An 18,138-nucleotide genomic window follows, 5' to 3' on the forward strand; every position below is an offset into this window, starting at 1 on the left:
CTCAGCCCCAAAACTCTTTAAGCTTATAAGCAACTTCAGCAAAGTCTCAGGATAAAAAATCAATGTGCAAAACCCACAAGCATTTCTATACACTAATATTAGAGAGCTAAATCATGAGTGAACTTCCATTCACAATTGCTATGAAGAGAATAAAAAACCTAGGAATACAACTTACAAAGGATGTGAAGGACTTCTTCAAGGAGAACTACAAGCCACTGCTCAAGGAAATAAAGAGAGGACACAACAAGTGGAAAAACATTGCATGCTCATGGATAGGAAGAATCAGTATCATACAAATGGCCATACTGCCCAAAGTAATTTATAGAATCAATGCTATTCCCATCAAGTTACCATTAACTTTCTTCACAGAATTAGAAAAAATGACTTTAAATTTCTTATGGAACCAAAAAAAGCCTGTATAGCCAAGACAATCCTAAAACTAAGCAAAAAGAACAAAGCTGGAGGCATCATGCTGCCTGACTTCAAACTATACTACAAAGCTACTATAACCAAAACAGCATGGTACTCGTACCAAAACAGATATGTAGACAAATGGAAAAGAACAGAGGCCTCAGAAATAACACCACACATCTACAACCATCTGATCTTTGATAAACCTGACAAAAACAATCAATGGAGGAAGGATTCCCTATTTAATAAATGGTGTTGGGAAAACTGGCTAGCCATATGCAGAAAACTGAAACTGGACCCCTTCCTTACACTTTATACAAAAATTAACTCAAGGTGGATTAAAGACCTAAGCATAAGACCTAAAACCATAAAAACCCTAGAAAAAAAGGTAACTAATACCATTCAGGACGTAGGCATGGGCAAAGACTTCATGACTAAAACGCCAAAAGCAATGGCAACAGAAGCCAAAATTGACAAATGGGATCTAATTAAAGAGCTTCTGCACAGCAAAAGAAACTATCATTAGAGTGAACAGGCAACCTACTGAAAGGGAGAAAATTTTTGCAATCTGTCCATCTGACAAAGGGTTAATACCCAGAATCTACAAGGAACTTAAATTTACAAGAAAAATACAACCCCATCAAAAAGTGGGTGAACGATATGAACAGATGCTTCTGCACACAAAAGAAACTATCATCAGAGTGAACAGGCAACCTACTGAATGGGAGAACATTTTTGCAATCTGTCCATCTGACAAAGGGCTAATATCCAGAACCTACAAGGAACTTAAACAAATTCACCCGTCAAAATGTGGGTGAATGATATGAACAGTCACTTCTCAAAAGAAGACGCGTATGCGGCCAAAGAAACATATGAAAAAAAGCTCATCACTGGTCATTAGAGAAATGCAAATCCCCAATGAGAGCCGGGTGCGGTGGCTCATGCCTGTAATCCCAGCACTTTGGGAGGCCAAGGCGGGCAGATCATGAGTTCGGGAGTTCAAGACCAGCCTGATCAACATGGAGAAACCCCGTCTCTACTAAAAATACAAAAATTAGCCGGGTGTGGTGGCACATGCCTATAATTCCAGCTACTTAGGAGGCTGAGGCAGGAGAATCACTTTAACCTAGGAGGTGGAGGTTGAGGCGAGCAGTGATTACGCCATTACACTCCTGCTTGGGCAACAAGAGCAAAACTCCATCTTAAGAAAGAAAAAAAAAAACTAAAAAAACCGTACACACACAATGAGATATCATCTCACACCAGTCAGAATGGTGATCACTAAAAAGTCAGGAAACAACAGATGCAGAGAAATAGGAATGCTTTTACGCTGTTGGTGAAATTGTAAATTAGTTCAACCATTGTGGAAGACAGTGTGGCGATTCCTCAAGGATCTAGAACCATAAATACCATTTGACCCAGCAATCCCATTACTGGGTATATAACCAAAGGATAGGTACATCATTCTACTATAAAGACACATGCAGACGTATGTTTATTGAAGCACTATTCACAATAGCAAAGACTTGGAACCCACCCAAATGCCCATCAATGATAGACTAGATTAAGAAAATGTGGCACATACACACCATGGAATACTGTGCAGCCATAAAAAAGTATGAGTTCATGTCTTTTGCAGGGACATGGATGAAGCTGGAAACCATCATTCTCAGCAAACTAACACAGGAACAGAAAACCAAACACCACATGTTCCCACTCATAAGTGGGAGTTGAACAATGAGAACACATGGACACAGGGAGGGGAACATCACACACTGGGGTCTGTTGGGGGGTGGGGGGCAAGGGGAGGGATAGCATTAGGAGTAATACCTAACGTAGATGATGGGTTGATAGGTACAGCAAACCACCATGGCACATGTATACCTATGTAACAAACCTGCACGTTCTGCACATGTATCCCAGAACTTAAAGTATAATAAAACAAAAAACAATTAGCCAGGCGTGGTGGCACATGCCTGTGGTCCCAGCTACTGGAAATGTTGAAGCAGGAGGATGGCCTGAGCCCGGGAGGTTGAGGCTGCACTTAGCTGGCCGTGATTGCACCACTGCAGTCTAGCCTGGCTGACAGAGCGAGAACCCCCACCTCCAAAAAAAAAAAAAAGAAAGAATTTCAAAGTAAATAAGAGATCAAGCAAAATTTTCCTCTAAATACTTTAGCATTTGTTTCCTTAAGTACAGTTCAATAATTGTTCTTTTTTCTTTTGCAAGAAACTTAGCATTTAATGAACAAATCTTGAGGTGCACTTGCTGAGTTTTGACAAAATCATGTGCCTATTTAACCCAAGTCCCTATGAAGATGAAGAACACTGCCAGCACTCCAGAACATTTCTGCATGCCCCTTTACCCTCACTCTCTTCTCTCACTCTCAGTGGGAACCCCTTATCTGACTTTTTTTCCCACTAAAGATTAGTTTTTCTGTTCTAGAAATTCATATAAATTAAATCATAAAGTATGTACTCTTTCGATTAATTCTTTCAGCAATTTTTTTTTCTTTTGAGACAGGGTCTTGCTCTGTTGTCCTGGCTGGAGTGCAGGGGGCTGAACACAGCTCACTGCAGCCTCAACCCTCTGGACTCAAGTGTCTTTTGCCTTAGCTTCCCAAGTAGCTGGGACTACAGGAACATGCCACCACACCTGGATAACTTTTGTATGTTGTTTTTTGTAGATTCGGGGTTTCAGCATGTTACCCAGGCTGGTCTCAAACTCCTAGGCTCAAGGGATCTGCACACCTCAGTCTTCCAAAGTGCTGGGATTACAGGCATGCGTGGGGAAGAGTAACATGAATATGGACCTGACAGGGGGTCCAGGAAGACCTGGTAGGAGGGATTTCTGAAATTTCAGGGAAGTAACAGGGAAGGCTAGGAATAGGCTTCCAGGCAGAGTGTTCCCCGGGCCTCATAAAAAGGAGTAGTGAAGAGATAGAACATTCCAGAGTGGTACCTTCCTTCCCCCAGAGGATTGGCTCTCCAAGAATTGAAAGAGTTGTGGACATGTTTCTTTCTGTGTCTCCCTCTGAGGTGATGAGGCCATTGGCAAAATCCTACCCCACACGTCCCAGGGATGCCTTCACCAATTGTACCTTCTTGAAGAGGTTTCTCTAATTAATCTAAATATTTTTCACAGAAGAAACTCTTTTTCCTTTTCATTGCCAAGGGGGGAGGGGCCGGAAGAGCCCATGAGGTGCTCTCCAGTAGCCGCTGAACATATCGTTTGCTGCTCTCTCCCATCCCTCAGCTCTGGCTCTTGCTGGCATCCCTCATGCCCACTCAGCCTGATGCCTGCCTGCCCATTCCAACAGGGCTTCTCTCATCAGCATCTGCTATCACCTGTCCTTAGCCTTGCATTGCTGCTGCTGAAAGTCCCAGCACTGGGCCAGCTGTGTCCAGCAGGGCCTCTCCTTGGCATTACTACTCCTGGAATCAAGCCTGCAGCTCTTTAACATCCCCTTCAGCACACTCCCTAGAGTACGCTGTACACACCTGGAATCTTTTTTTTTTTTTTTTCTTAGACAGAGTTTCACTCTTGTTGCCCAGGCTGGAGTGCAATGTCGCAGTCTTGGCTCATTGCAACCTCCGCCTCCCTGGTGCAAGTGATTCTCCTGCCTCAGCCTCGCAAGTAGCTGGAATTAAAGACATCTGCCACCACACCTGGCCAATTTTTGTATTTTTGGTAGAGATGGGGTTTCACCATATTGGCGAGGCTGGTCTGGAACTCCTGACCTCAGGTGATTCATTGGCCCTGTCCTCCTATAGTGCTGGGATTACAGCCATGAACTACACCTTGAATCTCTTCCTAGCTTCTAGTCCTGCCTCGTGCACTGTCTGTCTGTAGATGCCCTGGGTCGAGGCCAGCAGACCTGGCTCTGATTCTTCTCTCCCCTCTCAAGTTGTCTTTTTAATGTCATCCATCTGCCCTCTTTAATCATGCCTTCTTGCCAGTCCAGGCTCTTTTTCCACCAATTATTTTTGTTCATCAGAGTATTCCTATCTGCGAATCTGTTCCTCTATATTTGCAAGATGATCTGATTTTAGTTCTTCCACCCACTGCCCCATGATGACCACCCCAGAGTTAACATTTCTTAAGTACCTCCTGGGTAATTTCTTGCTGCTTTCACCACCACATTTTTCAGAATGTCTGTTGAACCACTTCTTCAGCACTGAGTCCTTGTTCCCACCCCAGCGGCTCTACTAAAGCTGTTTTCTAGCCACCAAATAAGATGTCTTTTTCCCAGCCCTCATGACTTTTGATTTTTCTGTGGCATCAAACTGTTAAACATATAAAAGTCTTTTCTTTGTTTGATCCCTGTGACAGAGTTTTCTTACTCTTTTTGTCAGTTTTTCCCCCAGCAACTTATTTTCCTTCTTCGCAAATACGGTTTCTCCAAGGTTTTGTTTTTATTCCTTCCTCTTCTCTTCCAGCAACTTCATTCATATTTTTATGGCTTCATTGTTGTTCCAGATGTCTTCCAAACGTGTGATTCTACAAGTCGTCATGTTCAACAGCCTGGAGACATTTCCTTCAGAATTCTCTTCTCTTCCTTTCCCTTCCTGCACAGATTTTCACCCCACCCCCATCCTAACCCAGCGTTTTGGCTGGCGTGGCTTAATTGACCTAGGTAGTCTTTTTCACTAAACTTGGTGGTAGCCTCTTAATCCTTCCAGCGTGGCACTCAGGCAGCGACTGTTAGTTGGTATATCATTTGCATCTCTTTGTTATATGCGTACCAGATAACCATTAAAATTGCTTTTCTCTGACTTATATTTCAGGGGTTGGCCCTGCTTTCTGTTACCCAATTTCTGGTTGCCTGAGGGGTTAGTCCTTGTCAGAGGTTCTGGTTTACTTATTTATTTTCTCAGACGGAGTCTCCCTCTGTTGCCAAGGCAGGAGTGCAGTGTCGCCATCTTGACTCAGTGCAACCTCTGCCTCTCAGGTTCAAATGATTGTCCTGCCTCAGCCTCCCAAGTAGCTGGAATTACAGGTGCCCACCACCACACCTGGCTAATTTTTGTATTTTTAGTAGAGACGAGGTTTCACCATGTTGGCCAAGCTAGTCTCGAACCCCTGACCTCAAATGATTCACCCACCTCAGCCTCCCAATGTGCTGGGGTTACAGGCATGAGCCACCGCACCTGGCTAGGATCTGGTTTATGATCCCTGATCATTTCTCCGGCACCATTAGTGGAGTATAAGCTGGAGTTATTCAGATTTCTCTCACTGTTCTGATTCTTTAAAGATCTCTACAGACGAGGTGTAGGTAGGGAGTGTGAGGTATCTTGCCTCAAGATTGCTGTAAAGTATATCTATGTCCAAAAGTTGTTATATTTTGCAGTTTACTTGTCCTTTGGACTCTGGGTATATCATAAATTAAAGAGAAAAACTTTTAGTAAATAAATATTTTAAAAGTTTATAAACCACTGCAGGTAAACACAAATGCACTTTAGGAAAAGTGTGGGCTTTACTCTTTCCCTGAGGCCAGTTGGGTTGTGGGGGTTGTTAAGACAAAACACCATTCCAGAGACATAGATCCTTCTTTGAGAAGGCCTCGCCTGTAGTGTCCAGAGTTTTCGCTATTCCAGACACCCTAGAATCATTCTAAGCTATTGGCATGGAATGATGACTTTTATGACTTGGTGTTTGGCGATCCTGGGCAGCTTCCCCTCTCCTAGATGGGGAATGCATTATCTGCACTGCTTTCCTCCCTTGAACAGCAGCTGTGACAGGTCGCAAGCTCTCAACTACTGGGAAAAAGGAAAAATGGGCTGCAAATCCTTTAAGAGTCTGAACTTTGGGTTTGAAATTGGATTGTAAGTGGAAGTCAGGTATGTGGGAGGTGATTGGGCCCTGGCGTGAAGGCTGCTGCTGACCAGCTGTGTGACCTTGGGAATTAACTCAGCATCCACATCTGTATAATGAAGTGGTAGGGCTGGCTGATCTCTAGGGTTCTTCTACATCTAGCGTTCCATTTTATTTCCCTCATTATTACCGTTATTGCTTTATCTAATGACACTCTTGTTTAAGCAGCAAAGAAAGTTCTGTGGGAAAGATCAGAATTTTAAAGAGGAGTGGAGTTAAATCTATTTGTTGGTCTGTATTGGGATATTTTTAGGTCAGTGGGAAAGAGGAGGATGTCTTGGAAGACCCTGAGTGTAGCTGAGGGAACTTGGAAGGGCAGACATACTATTTATTGCTGCCCTTAGGTTTATCAGAGCAGCCAGAAAAGAGAATTACTTGGTACAGGCTGGCATTCCATCAAGCCATGTTGTGTACGGCTGTGATTTAAAAGCATAGGCTTTGAAATCAGGCAGACCTGGGCGTCCAGTTGTGGCTTCGTCACCTTCTGGTTATGTGACCTTGAGGAGGATAACATCTTCTTAGCACTGGTTTTCCTATTTGTAAAATGGTGATGATAGTGCCTCGCTCATCGCACTGCTGTGAGATTAGATGCAATAATATATAAAACTCTTAGCCCGTGTTGTGCGTAGCAATTGCTCCATAAATTAGCCTTTTAATTGCAGCCTGCTTGCTTTGGACAGGGCTAGGCATTTGAATTCCAGTACCTGATTTAATTCACATAATCATACTAAGTAGTAGAAATTGTTTTCTGCAGATTAAAGAGGAGAAGATTGAAGTTCAGAGGAGTTAAGTGGTTTTCTCAATGTTACACAAGTAGTCAGTGGCAGAGCTAGGATTGGAACCAGATCTTCCTGCCTCTGAGCCCCTTTCCACTATGCACCCTGCCTCCTCGAGTGAAGGAGAACCCTCTTCACTGCCCACATGAGGCTAGGCTCAGCAGGGGATCCAGAAGACTGGTGGAGGCAAGACAAGTCATAAGTATCCTACAAGATGCTGTCCTTTTTATAGATTAGATTCTAAAAAACTATTGAAAGTTCATAAGTTTGAAAAGCCCAAAGTCACGTTATACCAGCTACTATTCAAGCTGCCAGTTGATTGCAGGGGGAATGGTCATGGATTTGTTTTGATGAACAGCTTTGTTTGCAGCCATGAAAATTCTTAACATGAAAGTTGATGCTGGTCATGGTGCTTATACCTGTAATCCCAGCACTTCGGGAGGCTGAGGCAGGAGGATAGCTTGAGCCCAGGAGTTTGAGACCAGCCTGGGCAACATGGCAAAACTCCATTTCTACCAAAAAAAAAAAAAAAAAAAAAATTAGCCAGGTTGTGCAGTGGTGCATGCCTGTAGTCCCAGCTACTTAGGAGGCTGAGGTGGGAGGATTGCTTGAGCCCAGGAATTTTGAGGCTGCAGTGAGCTATGATTGTGCCACTGTACTCCAGTCTAGGTGACAAAGTCAGTCCCTGTCTCTAAAAGACAAAAAAAAAAAAAAAAGTTTAAAAGTAGAGGCTCATGCAAGGCTGTGCAGTAGAAGAAGAGGTGGGGACATAATCTCATGCACACTCTGAGCAGAAGAGTCACAGCCAGTAACTGTGTAGTGGGATCTTCAGCAGCTTTGTGGGGAGGCAGGGGTGAGAGTGGTGGCGTTGAAGATGGGCCTTGAAGACAGAGAAAAGTGAGAGTGACAGGAAAGTGAGCAGCTGCAGCTAGTGTTCCAAGTGCATAAAACTGAAACTTGGTGCTATAGATTGAGATGAATTATGGAAGTAAGAAAGACTGCTTTATTTTTTATTTGTTTTAGTGCCTCTCATTATGCCATATGAAGACAGGTCAGAGAAAGCCTAAGAAAGAGATGGATATTATATTAGTCAACAAAAAGTATTTTTTAGTGTTTTTATCTTTCCTACACTTTTAGAGAAAACTTCCAGTACCCAAGTGCTTGCAGTTCTTTTGTCTGTACCTTCGAATTTTAGATCTGCACTTTCCAATAGGGAAGCCACTACCATATGTGGCTGTTGAGCATTTGGAATGTGTCTGGTCTGAACTGAAGGAAATGTGCAAGACACACTGGATTTTGAAGTGTAGTAAGAAAGAGTAAGAAAGTAAAATATCTCATTAATAATTTTTAAATGGATGTTGAAATGATAATATTTTAGGTATATTGGGTCAAATGAAACATTAATAAATTATTTTCACTTCTTTCTTTTTACCTTTTAAAAAACTTTTTAGTTTTTTTAGAGATACTACATCACCCAGGCTGGAGTGCAGTGGCTATTCCCAGACAAGATCATAGCACACTACAGCCTTGAACTCCTGGACTCAAGCATCCCCTCTCCTCAGCCTGCTGAGTAGCTGGGACGATAGGCAGGTGCCACTATGCCTGGCTTTTTTTTACCCTTCTAATGTGGCTACTATAATAGAAAATTAAAAATGACGTGTATGACATGGCTTGCATTCTATTTCCATTGGATGATGTTATTCTAGAGGAACCTATTATATTCTTGTTTTTTTTTTTAACTTTTTTTTCTTACCTGCGTACCAGTGTAACAGTGCAGTTGTTATATTCTTAAAGTTCTGTTATCCATTCTAGGATTGCCTGAGAGTCATAGATGACTTGAGCTAGTTGTATGTCAGGAAATGTACCTAGTCCTTTGGAAGTGATAGACGCCTATCCTATGTCTATGACTGGTTCATGTACATCATTCGGAACTTCAGATTTTTCATCTACATAACATAATGGAGATAATAGAACAGATATTTCCCATGCCCCCTTTCAATTTAAAAATTCTGTGATTCTAGGCTAGGTGTGGTGGCTCATGCCTGTGATCTCAGCACTTTGCGTGGCTGAGGTAGGTGGATTGCTTGAGCTCAGGAGTTCGATACCAGCTTGGGAAGCATGGTGAAACCCTCTCTCTACAGAAAATACAAAAATTACCCATGCATGGTTTTGCTTGTCTGTGGTCCCAGCTACTTGGGAGGCTGAGGTGGGAGGATTGCTTGATCCCAGGAGGTCGAGGCTGCAGTGAGTTGTGATGGCACCACTGCCCTCCAGCCTGGATGACAGAGTGAAACCTTGTCTTAAAGAAAAAAAATTCTGTGATTCTAGCTTGGAGCCAATGCTCAGAATCAAGTATTGTTAATTATTTCTGGGATCCATCATAAGGTCTCTACTACTCTCTTTTCCAAGTATCAGAAAGTCAGTGTTATGTCCTTTTACCCCTGGGAATTGTGAATTCTGGAGTGGAAAGACTAGAGAGTTCTGGTAGGCTAAAGAAACCTCCTCTCTCCCTTTTCCTTCCCGGCCTATGGGTCCATCTGGGTTTGTCTGTGGATGTACCTGAGCAAGGTGGTGAGGGCAGCTCTTGGAACGACCCAAGTATCACAGAGCTTGAAGAAGTTTCAGTTCTTTGGATCATGGCTGCCAAGCTTACTTTTAAATGCCCTAGGCAGGGCAATTCTACAAACTTTCTTTAGATACTAATTAGTTCTTAAACACTGAGAAATCTATCTTTCCCTTTTTGGCTCTACTAATGTTAGAACAAATTATTTTCTGTTTCTTGATAACTTCTAGATATCTTTCTTTCAGCAGATCATCCTCTTACACACTGTTTATCCATCTATTAAATACGTATATAATATTGGCTAGCTTCCAAAACAAAAAGATGTCAAACTTGATCTTTATCCTTGAGGGATTCCTGGTTAATGAGGGTTGGGTCGATCACCAATGAGAAGACATGGTCCTGGGTATCTTGAGAGGGGTATTCAGGGCATTCACGGTGCAGGTAGGGAAAGGAGATGACTCCATGAGCACACTCAGGCAATGAAACATTTATTTTTGCATAAGGGTTTTTGATATTTCAAAGTGAGACAAAGTTTCAGTCAACCAGCAATAAGTCAAAGTCTGCTCTATAAATATGTTGATATAATTCCATTTAATGGAACATCAGTGTCTGGATAGAAGCTTGTTGCTGTACTGACATCTCCTTTCATGATGCCGATCATATTGCAGTATATTGCCATTAAATTTATTTTTCTTTTGGAATAAATCCTTACAGTGTGTTACATTTTTTAAAAGTAACAATATGGAAAGGGGGTTATATGAAAGTAGTTTTACCTGTTTAAAAAACAGGGGCACTGAAAAGGGAAAGTAATCACTCTGCCTGTGGAGCCCATTTTATTATAAGTGCCTGAAACTAAGTTATCCTGAATAGAATCTTGACTTTTCTTTTAGAATGTAGGTGAATAAAATATACATGCAGAGGTATTTTTGGTAGCCAGTGCTTCTTGGCTTTTGATTTGAGGTTTGTTGGAATCCTAAAATGATAGGGTACTAATCGGCTTAAATTGAAATCTCAGATAGTCGGACCAATTGTGAGCACAGAAATGGCAATAATATTTAACATGTATCCACTGTGGGAGATGGGTCGTTTGTTTACTATGCAAACATAACAATTTATCTCTTGAATGTACAGAAGATACTTTAAAGCACTCAATTTATTTGCCAACAATTAGGAGATATTTTATTAAAGGGGTATAAAATAGAAATACATAGCTTTGTACACTAAATGCCAAGAATGTGCATGCTGAAAAAGAAAAAGCACACTTTTATTGATTGTATTTAACACTGTGAAATTTAGATATTCATACTATAAGGACAGCATATTTGTGGAAGATTTTCCTTGTAAATGATGAGGAATATCTAAAATATTTACCATGAATCAATACTGCTTTTATAATACAAAGTAAATCAGGCAATTTCATGCCTTCTTAAGGCATTTCTGATAACAAGTCTATAGGTGAGAAGAAAATACGTAGGGATATCTCTAATGGTACTTGTTAATATGCAATTCTAGCCATATGAACAGTACAGGTGTTGATGATTTTCTCTGGGGAGTAGATGGACGAGATGTACATAGTAACAACAGTGGTGGCAGTAATATTTATATAAAAGGTTGAACTTACTAACAGGAGCAGCATGCCAGCTGTTGCCTGGAAAATAGCTTTACATTAGAGCAGTGAGGAATTCTTGGTTTCTTTCTCTCATTTTATCTCCCTTCCCCCATGTACTTCCCAAAAGTATTGCATTTTAGTTTCTGTGATTAAAAATCAGTCCAGTGTGAAAATGGGAAAACAATTCTATGCCATTCATGAAGGTAGCTAAGTTGGAAAACACCAGCATGGAGTTTTTGCTGATGTGCTGGTGCCTGATGATGAGAGGGACCCCAGCTGGATTGTGAAGATTGTGGGCACACACAAAATTGATAAAATACCTTCACTTAGTTTTTGACAGCTTTAATAGCTGACTCAGTCCAGCTGTAAGTAGTAAGTAAATAAGTAGGTTTCATTTACTACCATGCATGTAAAATGGAAAAGCTCACTATAAATTTTAACTGCTAAATACTGTTTATCATTTGTTCAATTCATTCATCACTAGGTATAAAGTTTATTTAATTATTCACGTATACACTCAGTCTTTCATTCAATAAATATTTACCGAATGTGCCAGTATGCAGTAAACATTTACTGAATGAAAAATTCAGGATATGATATATAGAGATGTACATCATGTACGATGAACAGTGGACAAGGTTGAAAAATGTACAGTGTACACGTACAGTGTAGCAGTGAACAAGGTTGATAAAGGCCCTGAGCTTGACAGATGAGACAGACAATAAACAAACTTGCCAACAGACATGCCAGTCACAGGTAGCTATAAGTGATGGGACAGGCACACACAGGGTGATGGGAGAAAATATGTGCACACACAGGGAAGAGTAGTGGGGAGAGGGGATATGACGGCGGGGTGGATCCTGGGTATAAGATGATTGGCGAAAGTCTTTCTAAGGCTGTAATAACTGAGGTGAGACCTGAAAGAATAAAAGAGGGAGACTTTCAATGTGAAAGTGGTTTCACATAGTCAGTGGTGTTTGGTGGACTCAGAACTAAGGTGATTTTGCTTTGAATGATGTCATTTGTGTACAATGATGATATTCCAAGTTGACCCAGGAGCTACCCAGTTACAAAAGACACTGGCTGGCCCTATTGGAGAGCCTTGGAGCACCCTGTTAGGTCAGTAGTAAGCCCTGAATTCCTGGGCTGTTGTGAGACCTCAGGGGAGGACCTGGGGCAGCTGGGTGGCACTCGGAGAGCTTGGGGACACAGCCATTTCTCTATTATGGTATGGAAATATTTCCCTGCTTACACAAGCAATGTGGCATGTGTGACAGCTTGTGTGTAATTCTCTGATCCAAGGAATTTTTATTAACCAGTTGTAGTTACAGACCACCTTTATATTCTGGCCACTTCACGTAGTTTAATGGAAAAAAGTAACCGTTGAATTCTGGTTTTCAATGTTGGCAGTCATATGATTTTACAGTCTGAGTCACATTTGGCGGAAGTACTCTTAGGAAATTGGGTTTATTTCTCCCAAGAAGGTAATCAACCTAACTCTGTGTCTTTTATAGGCGGCATCACTGTCCACATCTCCCTACCAAGATTTATGATAAAACAGAGAAACCATGTCTTCTCTCCGAATATACCGAGAACTACCCTTTCTATCACTCCTACCTGCCCAGAGAGTCCTTCAAGCCAAGGCGGGAGTACCAGAAAGGGTCTATACCAATGGAAGGCCTGACTACATCAAGGTGAGGGCAAACAGTATTAATGTATGCAGGTACATACAACACTAATATAGTAACATGCAGTGCTAATGTATAATATTAATGTAATGTGCAGTGCTAATGCATTAATGTGCAGTATCAACATATGATATTAATGCCTTAATGTACTATATCTCTGAAGGAATATCCTGCATTTATGAGCCTTCTCAGTTTTTTCCAAATTCTCTGTTAAAGAGAAAGGATTCTTGCTTGCTGAAGTAAAGGGTGGGGAAAGGCTGGATTAATCTATATAATATAGGATTGGAGGTTAAGAAAAATATTTAAGGGATGGAAAGAGTGGGGGAAGTTGCTGAAAAGCAAGTTTTGGGCTTTGTTACATGAAAAGCTCCAGGCCAGCTTGGGTAGGTGGGGGATGGTGGTGGTGGTGGTGGTGAAAGGGAACTTGGCAACAGAGAAAAAATGAGCTTTTTTTTCTCCCCTTAAAATTATGCTGTAAATTTTGAATTGGGGTTCTACTGAATGTTCTTCAAGAAAGATGAACAAATAATGTTTTGCTTTTAAATTATTCTTGACTCCCAAGCTAAGATTGGTTAGCTCTAGGTCTGTGCGGAGGCTGAGCCACATGGTTCAGTATATTAGCGTTGCAGAGGTGTTTCTACTGAGGGGGTGCAGAAAAGTTATCAGCTCAGGGTTGGTCTATAAGCAAGGCTCTTGCAGAATCTGCCATGGACAACTCAGTTAGTGACCTGTGACTGGTGATCTAGTAGAGCGGAAACATCTTTGAGTGCAGCTGGGCAGTCTCAGATTGTATAGTTTTGTCCTTAGCTGAGCCCTGAAAGATTGATGTGTTCTCTGCCTTCCCGGTTCCTCATCCCTAAAGGGCAGGGTTGCTGTGAGGTGGAGATGATGGTGAATGTTGACTGTTCCAGCACAATGCTTGCACATCGGTGCCTCAGACCTGGTGACTTTTCTTCCTATTGCTCCCTTTTGCTTCATGATTTTGTGCTAGTAAAGGTCCCAGATGGTCTAGGTGAAGCAGAACCATTCTAATTCATTCTGCTTTCAGGTTTTCTCCAGAATAGGACTGGAAACATCTGTTGAGACTGTGAGTTGGAGGTGCTCTTCTCTACACAATGCTGCCATCTTCTAGATCCACGGGAAGTCCAGTCTGGGTAATGGGGCAGGAGCACCCACAATGGGAGAAATGAGGCCAAAGGATTCCTGAGCTTAGTGGAAACCACTGGACAGGGGCTTGAGAATGAGAGGGAGTTGAGGGCCTTGTCTGATGCTTGACTTGAATCAGGCCACTTAAAAAATATTTTTTTTTAAAACAAGGTTTCCTTCTGTAGCCATGGCTGGAGTGCAATGGTGTGATCATCGCTCAGTGCAGCCTCGAATTTCTGGGCTCAAGTGATCCTTGCCCCTCAGTCTCCTAGTAGCTGGGACTACAGGCATGGACCACCATGCCCAACTAATTTTTAAACTTTTTGTAGAGACAAGGTTTTGCTATATTGCTAAGTCCAGATGATTATGTTTATTCTAAGCATGTATCTTAAATGATTTGGTTTAAGTGCAGTGTTTGTGTGTCCTGATGTATTAAAACATTGTAGTTTATGCTGCTGTTTTTTCTTTTTTCTTTTTTTTTTAATTATACTTTAAGTTTTAGGGTACATGTGCACATTGTGCAGGTTAGTTACATATGTATACATGTGCCATGTTGGTGCGCTGCACCCACTAACTCGTCATCTAGCATTAGGTATATCTCCCGATGCTATCCCTCCCCCCTCCCCACACCCCACCACAGTCCCCAGAGTGTGATATTCCCCTTCCTGTGTCCATGTGATCTCATTGTTCAGTTCCCACCTATGAGTGAGAATATGCGGTGTTTGGGTTTTTGTTCTTGCGATAGTTTACTGAGAATGATGGTTTCCAATTTCATCCATGTCCCTACAAAGGACATGAACTCATCCTTTTTTATGGCTGCATAGTATTCCATGGTGTATATGTGCCACATTTTCTTAATCCAGTCTATCATTGTTGGACATTTGGGTTGGTTCCAAGTCTTTGCTATTGTGAATAATGCCGCAATAAACATACGTGTGCATGTGTCTTTATAGCAGCATGATTTATAGTCATTTGGGTATATACCCAGTAATGGGATGGCTGGGTCAAATGGTATTTCTAGTTCTAGATCCCTGAGGAATCGCCACACTGACTTCCACAATGGTTGAACTAGTTTACAGTCCCACCAACAGTGTAACAGTGTTCCTATTTCTCCACATCCTCTCCAGCACCTGTTGTTGCCTGACTTTTTAATGATTGCCATTCTAACTGGTGTGAGATGATATCTTATAGTGCTTTTGATTTGCATTTCTCTGATGGCCAGTGATGATGAGCCTTTTTTCATGTATTTTTTGGCTGCATAAATGTCTTCTTTTGAGAAGTGTCTGTTCATGTCCTTCGCCCACTTTTTGATGGGGTTGTTTGTTTTTTTCTTGTAAATTTGTTTGAGTTCATTGTAGATTCTGGATATTAGCCCTTTGTCAGATGAGTAGGTTGTGAAAATTTTCTCCCATGTTGTAGGTTGCCTGTTCACTCTGATGGTAGTTTCTTTTGCTGTGCAGAAGCTCTTTAGTTTAATTAGATCCCATTTGTCAATTTTGGCTTTTGTTGCCATTGCTTTTGGTGTTTTGGACATGAAGTCCTTGCCCATGCCTATGTCCTGAATGGTAATGCCTAGGTTTTCTTCTAGGGTTTTTATGGTTTTAGGTCTAACGTTTAAATCTTTAATCCATCTTGAATTGATTTTTGTATGAGGTGTAAGGAAGGGATCCAGTTTCAGCTTTCTACATATGGCTAGCCAGTTTTCCCAGCACCATTTATTAAATAGGGAATCCTTTCCCCATTGCTTGTTTTTCTCAGGTTTGTCAAAGATCAGATAGTTGTAGGTATGCGGTGTTATTTCTGAGGGCTCTGTTCTGTTCCATTGATCTATATCTCTGTTTTGGTACCAGTACCATGCTGTTCTGGTTACTGTAGCCTTGTAGTAGTTTGAAGTCAGGTAGTGTGATGCCTCCAGCTTTGTTCTTTTGGCTTAGGATTGACTTGGCAATGCGGGCTCTTTTTTGGTCCCATATGAACTTTAAAGTAGTTTTTTCCAATTCTGTGAAGAAAGTCATTGGTAGCTTGATGGGGATGGCATTGAATCTGTAAATTACCTTGGGCAGTATGGCCATTTTCACGATATTGATTCTTCCTACCCATGAGCATGGAATGTTCTTCCATTTGTTTGTATCCTCTTTTATTTCCTTGAGCAGTGGTTTGTAGTTCTCCTTGAAGAGGTCCTTCACATCCCTTGTAAGTTGGATTCCTAGGTATTTTATTCTCTTTGAAGCAATTGTGAATGGGAGTTCACTCATGATTTGGCTCTCTGTTTGTCTGTTGTTGGTGTATAAGAATGCTTGTGATTTTTGTACATTGATTTTGTATCCTGAGACTTTGCTGAAATTGCTTATCAGCTTAAGGAGATTTTGGGCTGAGACGATGGGGTTTTCTAGATAAACAATCATGTTGTCTGCAAACAGGGACAATATGACTTCCTCTTTTCCTAATTGAATACCCTTTATTTCCTTCTCCTGCCTGATTGCCCCGGCCAGAACTTCCAACACTATGTTGAATAGGAGTAGTGAGAGAGGGCATCCCTGTCTTGTGCCAGTTTTCAAAGGGAATGCTTCCAGTTTTTGCCCATTCAGTATGATATTGGCTGTGGGTTTGTCATAGATAGCTCTTATTATTTTGAAATACGTCCCATCAATACCTAATTTATTGAGAGTTTTTAGCATGAAGGGTTGTTGAATTTTGTCAAAGGCTTTTTCTGCATCTATTGAGATAATCATGTGGTTTTTGTCTTTGGCTCTGTTTATATGCTGGATTACATTTATTGATTTGCGTATATTGAACCAGCCTTGCATCCCAGGGATGAAGCCCACTTGATCATGGTGGATAAGCTTTTTGATGTGCTGCTGGATTCCGTTTGCCAGTATTTTATTGAGAATTTTTGCATCAATGTTCATCAAGGATATTGGTCTAAAATTCTCTTTTTTGGTTGTGTCTCTGCCCGGCTTTGGTATCAGAATGATGCTGGCCTCATAAAATGAGTTAGGGAGGATTCCCTCTTTTTCTATTGATTGGAATAGTTTCAGAAGGAATGGTACCAGTTCCTCCTTGTACCTCTGGTAGAATTCAGCTGTGAATCCATCTGGTCCTGGACTCTTTTTGGTTGGTAAACTATTGATTATTGCCACAATTTCAGCTCCTGTTATTGGTCTATTCAGAGATTCAGCTTCTTCCTGGTTTAGTCTTGGGAGAGTGTATGTGTCGAGGAATGTATCCATTTCTTCTAGATTTTCTAGTTTATTTGCGTAGAGGTGTTTGTAGTATTCTCTGATGGTAGTTTGTATTTCTGTGGGATCGGTGGTGATATCCCCTTTATCATTTTTTATTGTGTCTATTTGATTCTTCTCTCTTTTTTTCTTTATTAGTCTTGCTAGCGGTCTATCAATTTTGTTGATCCTTTCAAAAAACCAGCTCCTGGATTCATTGATTTTTTGAAGGGTTTTTTGTGTCTCTATTTCCTTCAGTTCTGCTCTGATTTTAGTTATTTCTTGCCTTCTGCTAGCTTTTGAATGTGTTTGCTCTTGCTTTTCTAGTTCTTTTAATTGTGATGTTAGGGTGTCAATTTTGGATCTTTCCTGCTTTCTCTTGTGGGCATTTAGTGCTATAAATTTCCCTCTACACACTGCTTTGAATGCGTCCCAGAGATTCTGGTATGTTGTGTCTTTGTTCTCGTTGGTTTCAAAGAACATCTTTATTTCTGCCTTCATTTTGTTATGTACCCAGTAGTCATTCAGGAGCAGGTTGTTCAGTTTCCATGTAGTTGAGCGGCTTTGAGTGGGATTCTTAATCCTGAGTTCTAGTTTGATTGCACTGTGGTCTGAGAGATAGTTTGTTATAATTTCTGTTCTTTTACATTTGCTGAGGAGAGCTTTACTTCCAACTATGTGGTCAATTTTGGAATAGGTGTGGTGTGGTGCTGGAAAAAATGTATATTCTGTTGATTTGGGGTGGAGTGTTCTGTAGATGTCTATTAGGTCTGCTTGGTGCAGAGCTGAGTTCAATTCCTGGGTATCCTTGTTGACTTTCTGTCTTGTTGATCTGTCTAATGTTGACAGTGGG

The 18,138-nt window shown here is 41.3% G+C and overlaps 1 protein-coding gene across 2 annotated transcripts in view; it reads left to right on the plus strand.

Moving 5' to 3' along the window:
* Positions 1 to 18,138, plus strand: part of SAXO1 (stabilizer of axonemal microtubules 1) — a 114,161-nt gene that overhangs the window by 72,111 nt on the left and 23,912 nt on the right. For both annotated transcript variants that reach the window (XM_016960666.3, XM_016960667.4), the window contains exon 2: positions 12,748 to 12,927. In XM_016960666.3, coding sequence (XP_016816155.1) covers positions 12,748 to 12,927 — 180 coding nt within the window. The remainder of the gene's footprint in view (positions 1 to 12,747; positions 12,928 to 18,138) is intronic.

Source organism: Pan troglodytes, chromosome 11 (genome assembly GCF_028858775.2).
Source record: "Pan troglodytes isolate AG18354 chromosome 11, NHGRI_mPanTro3-v2.0_pri, whole genome shotgun sequence".
In the NCBI taxonomy this organism is placed as follows: Eukaryota; Metazoa; Chordata; class Mammalia; order Primates; family Hominidae; genus Pan; species Pan troglodytes.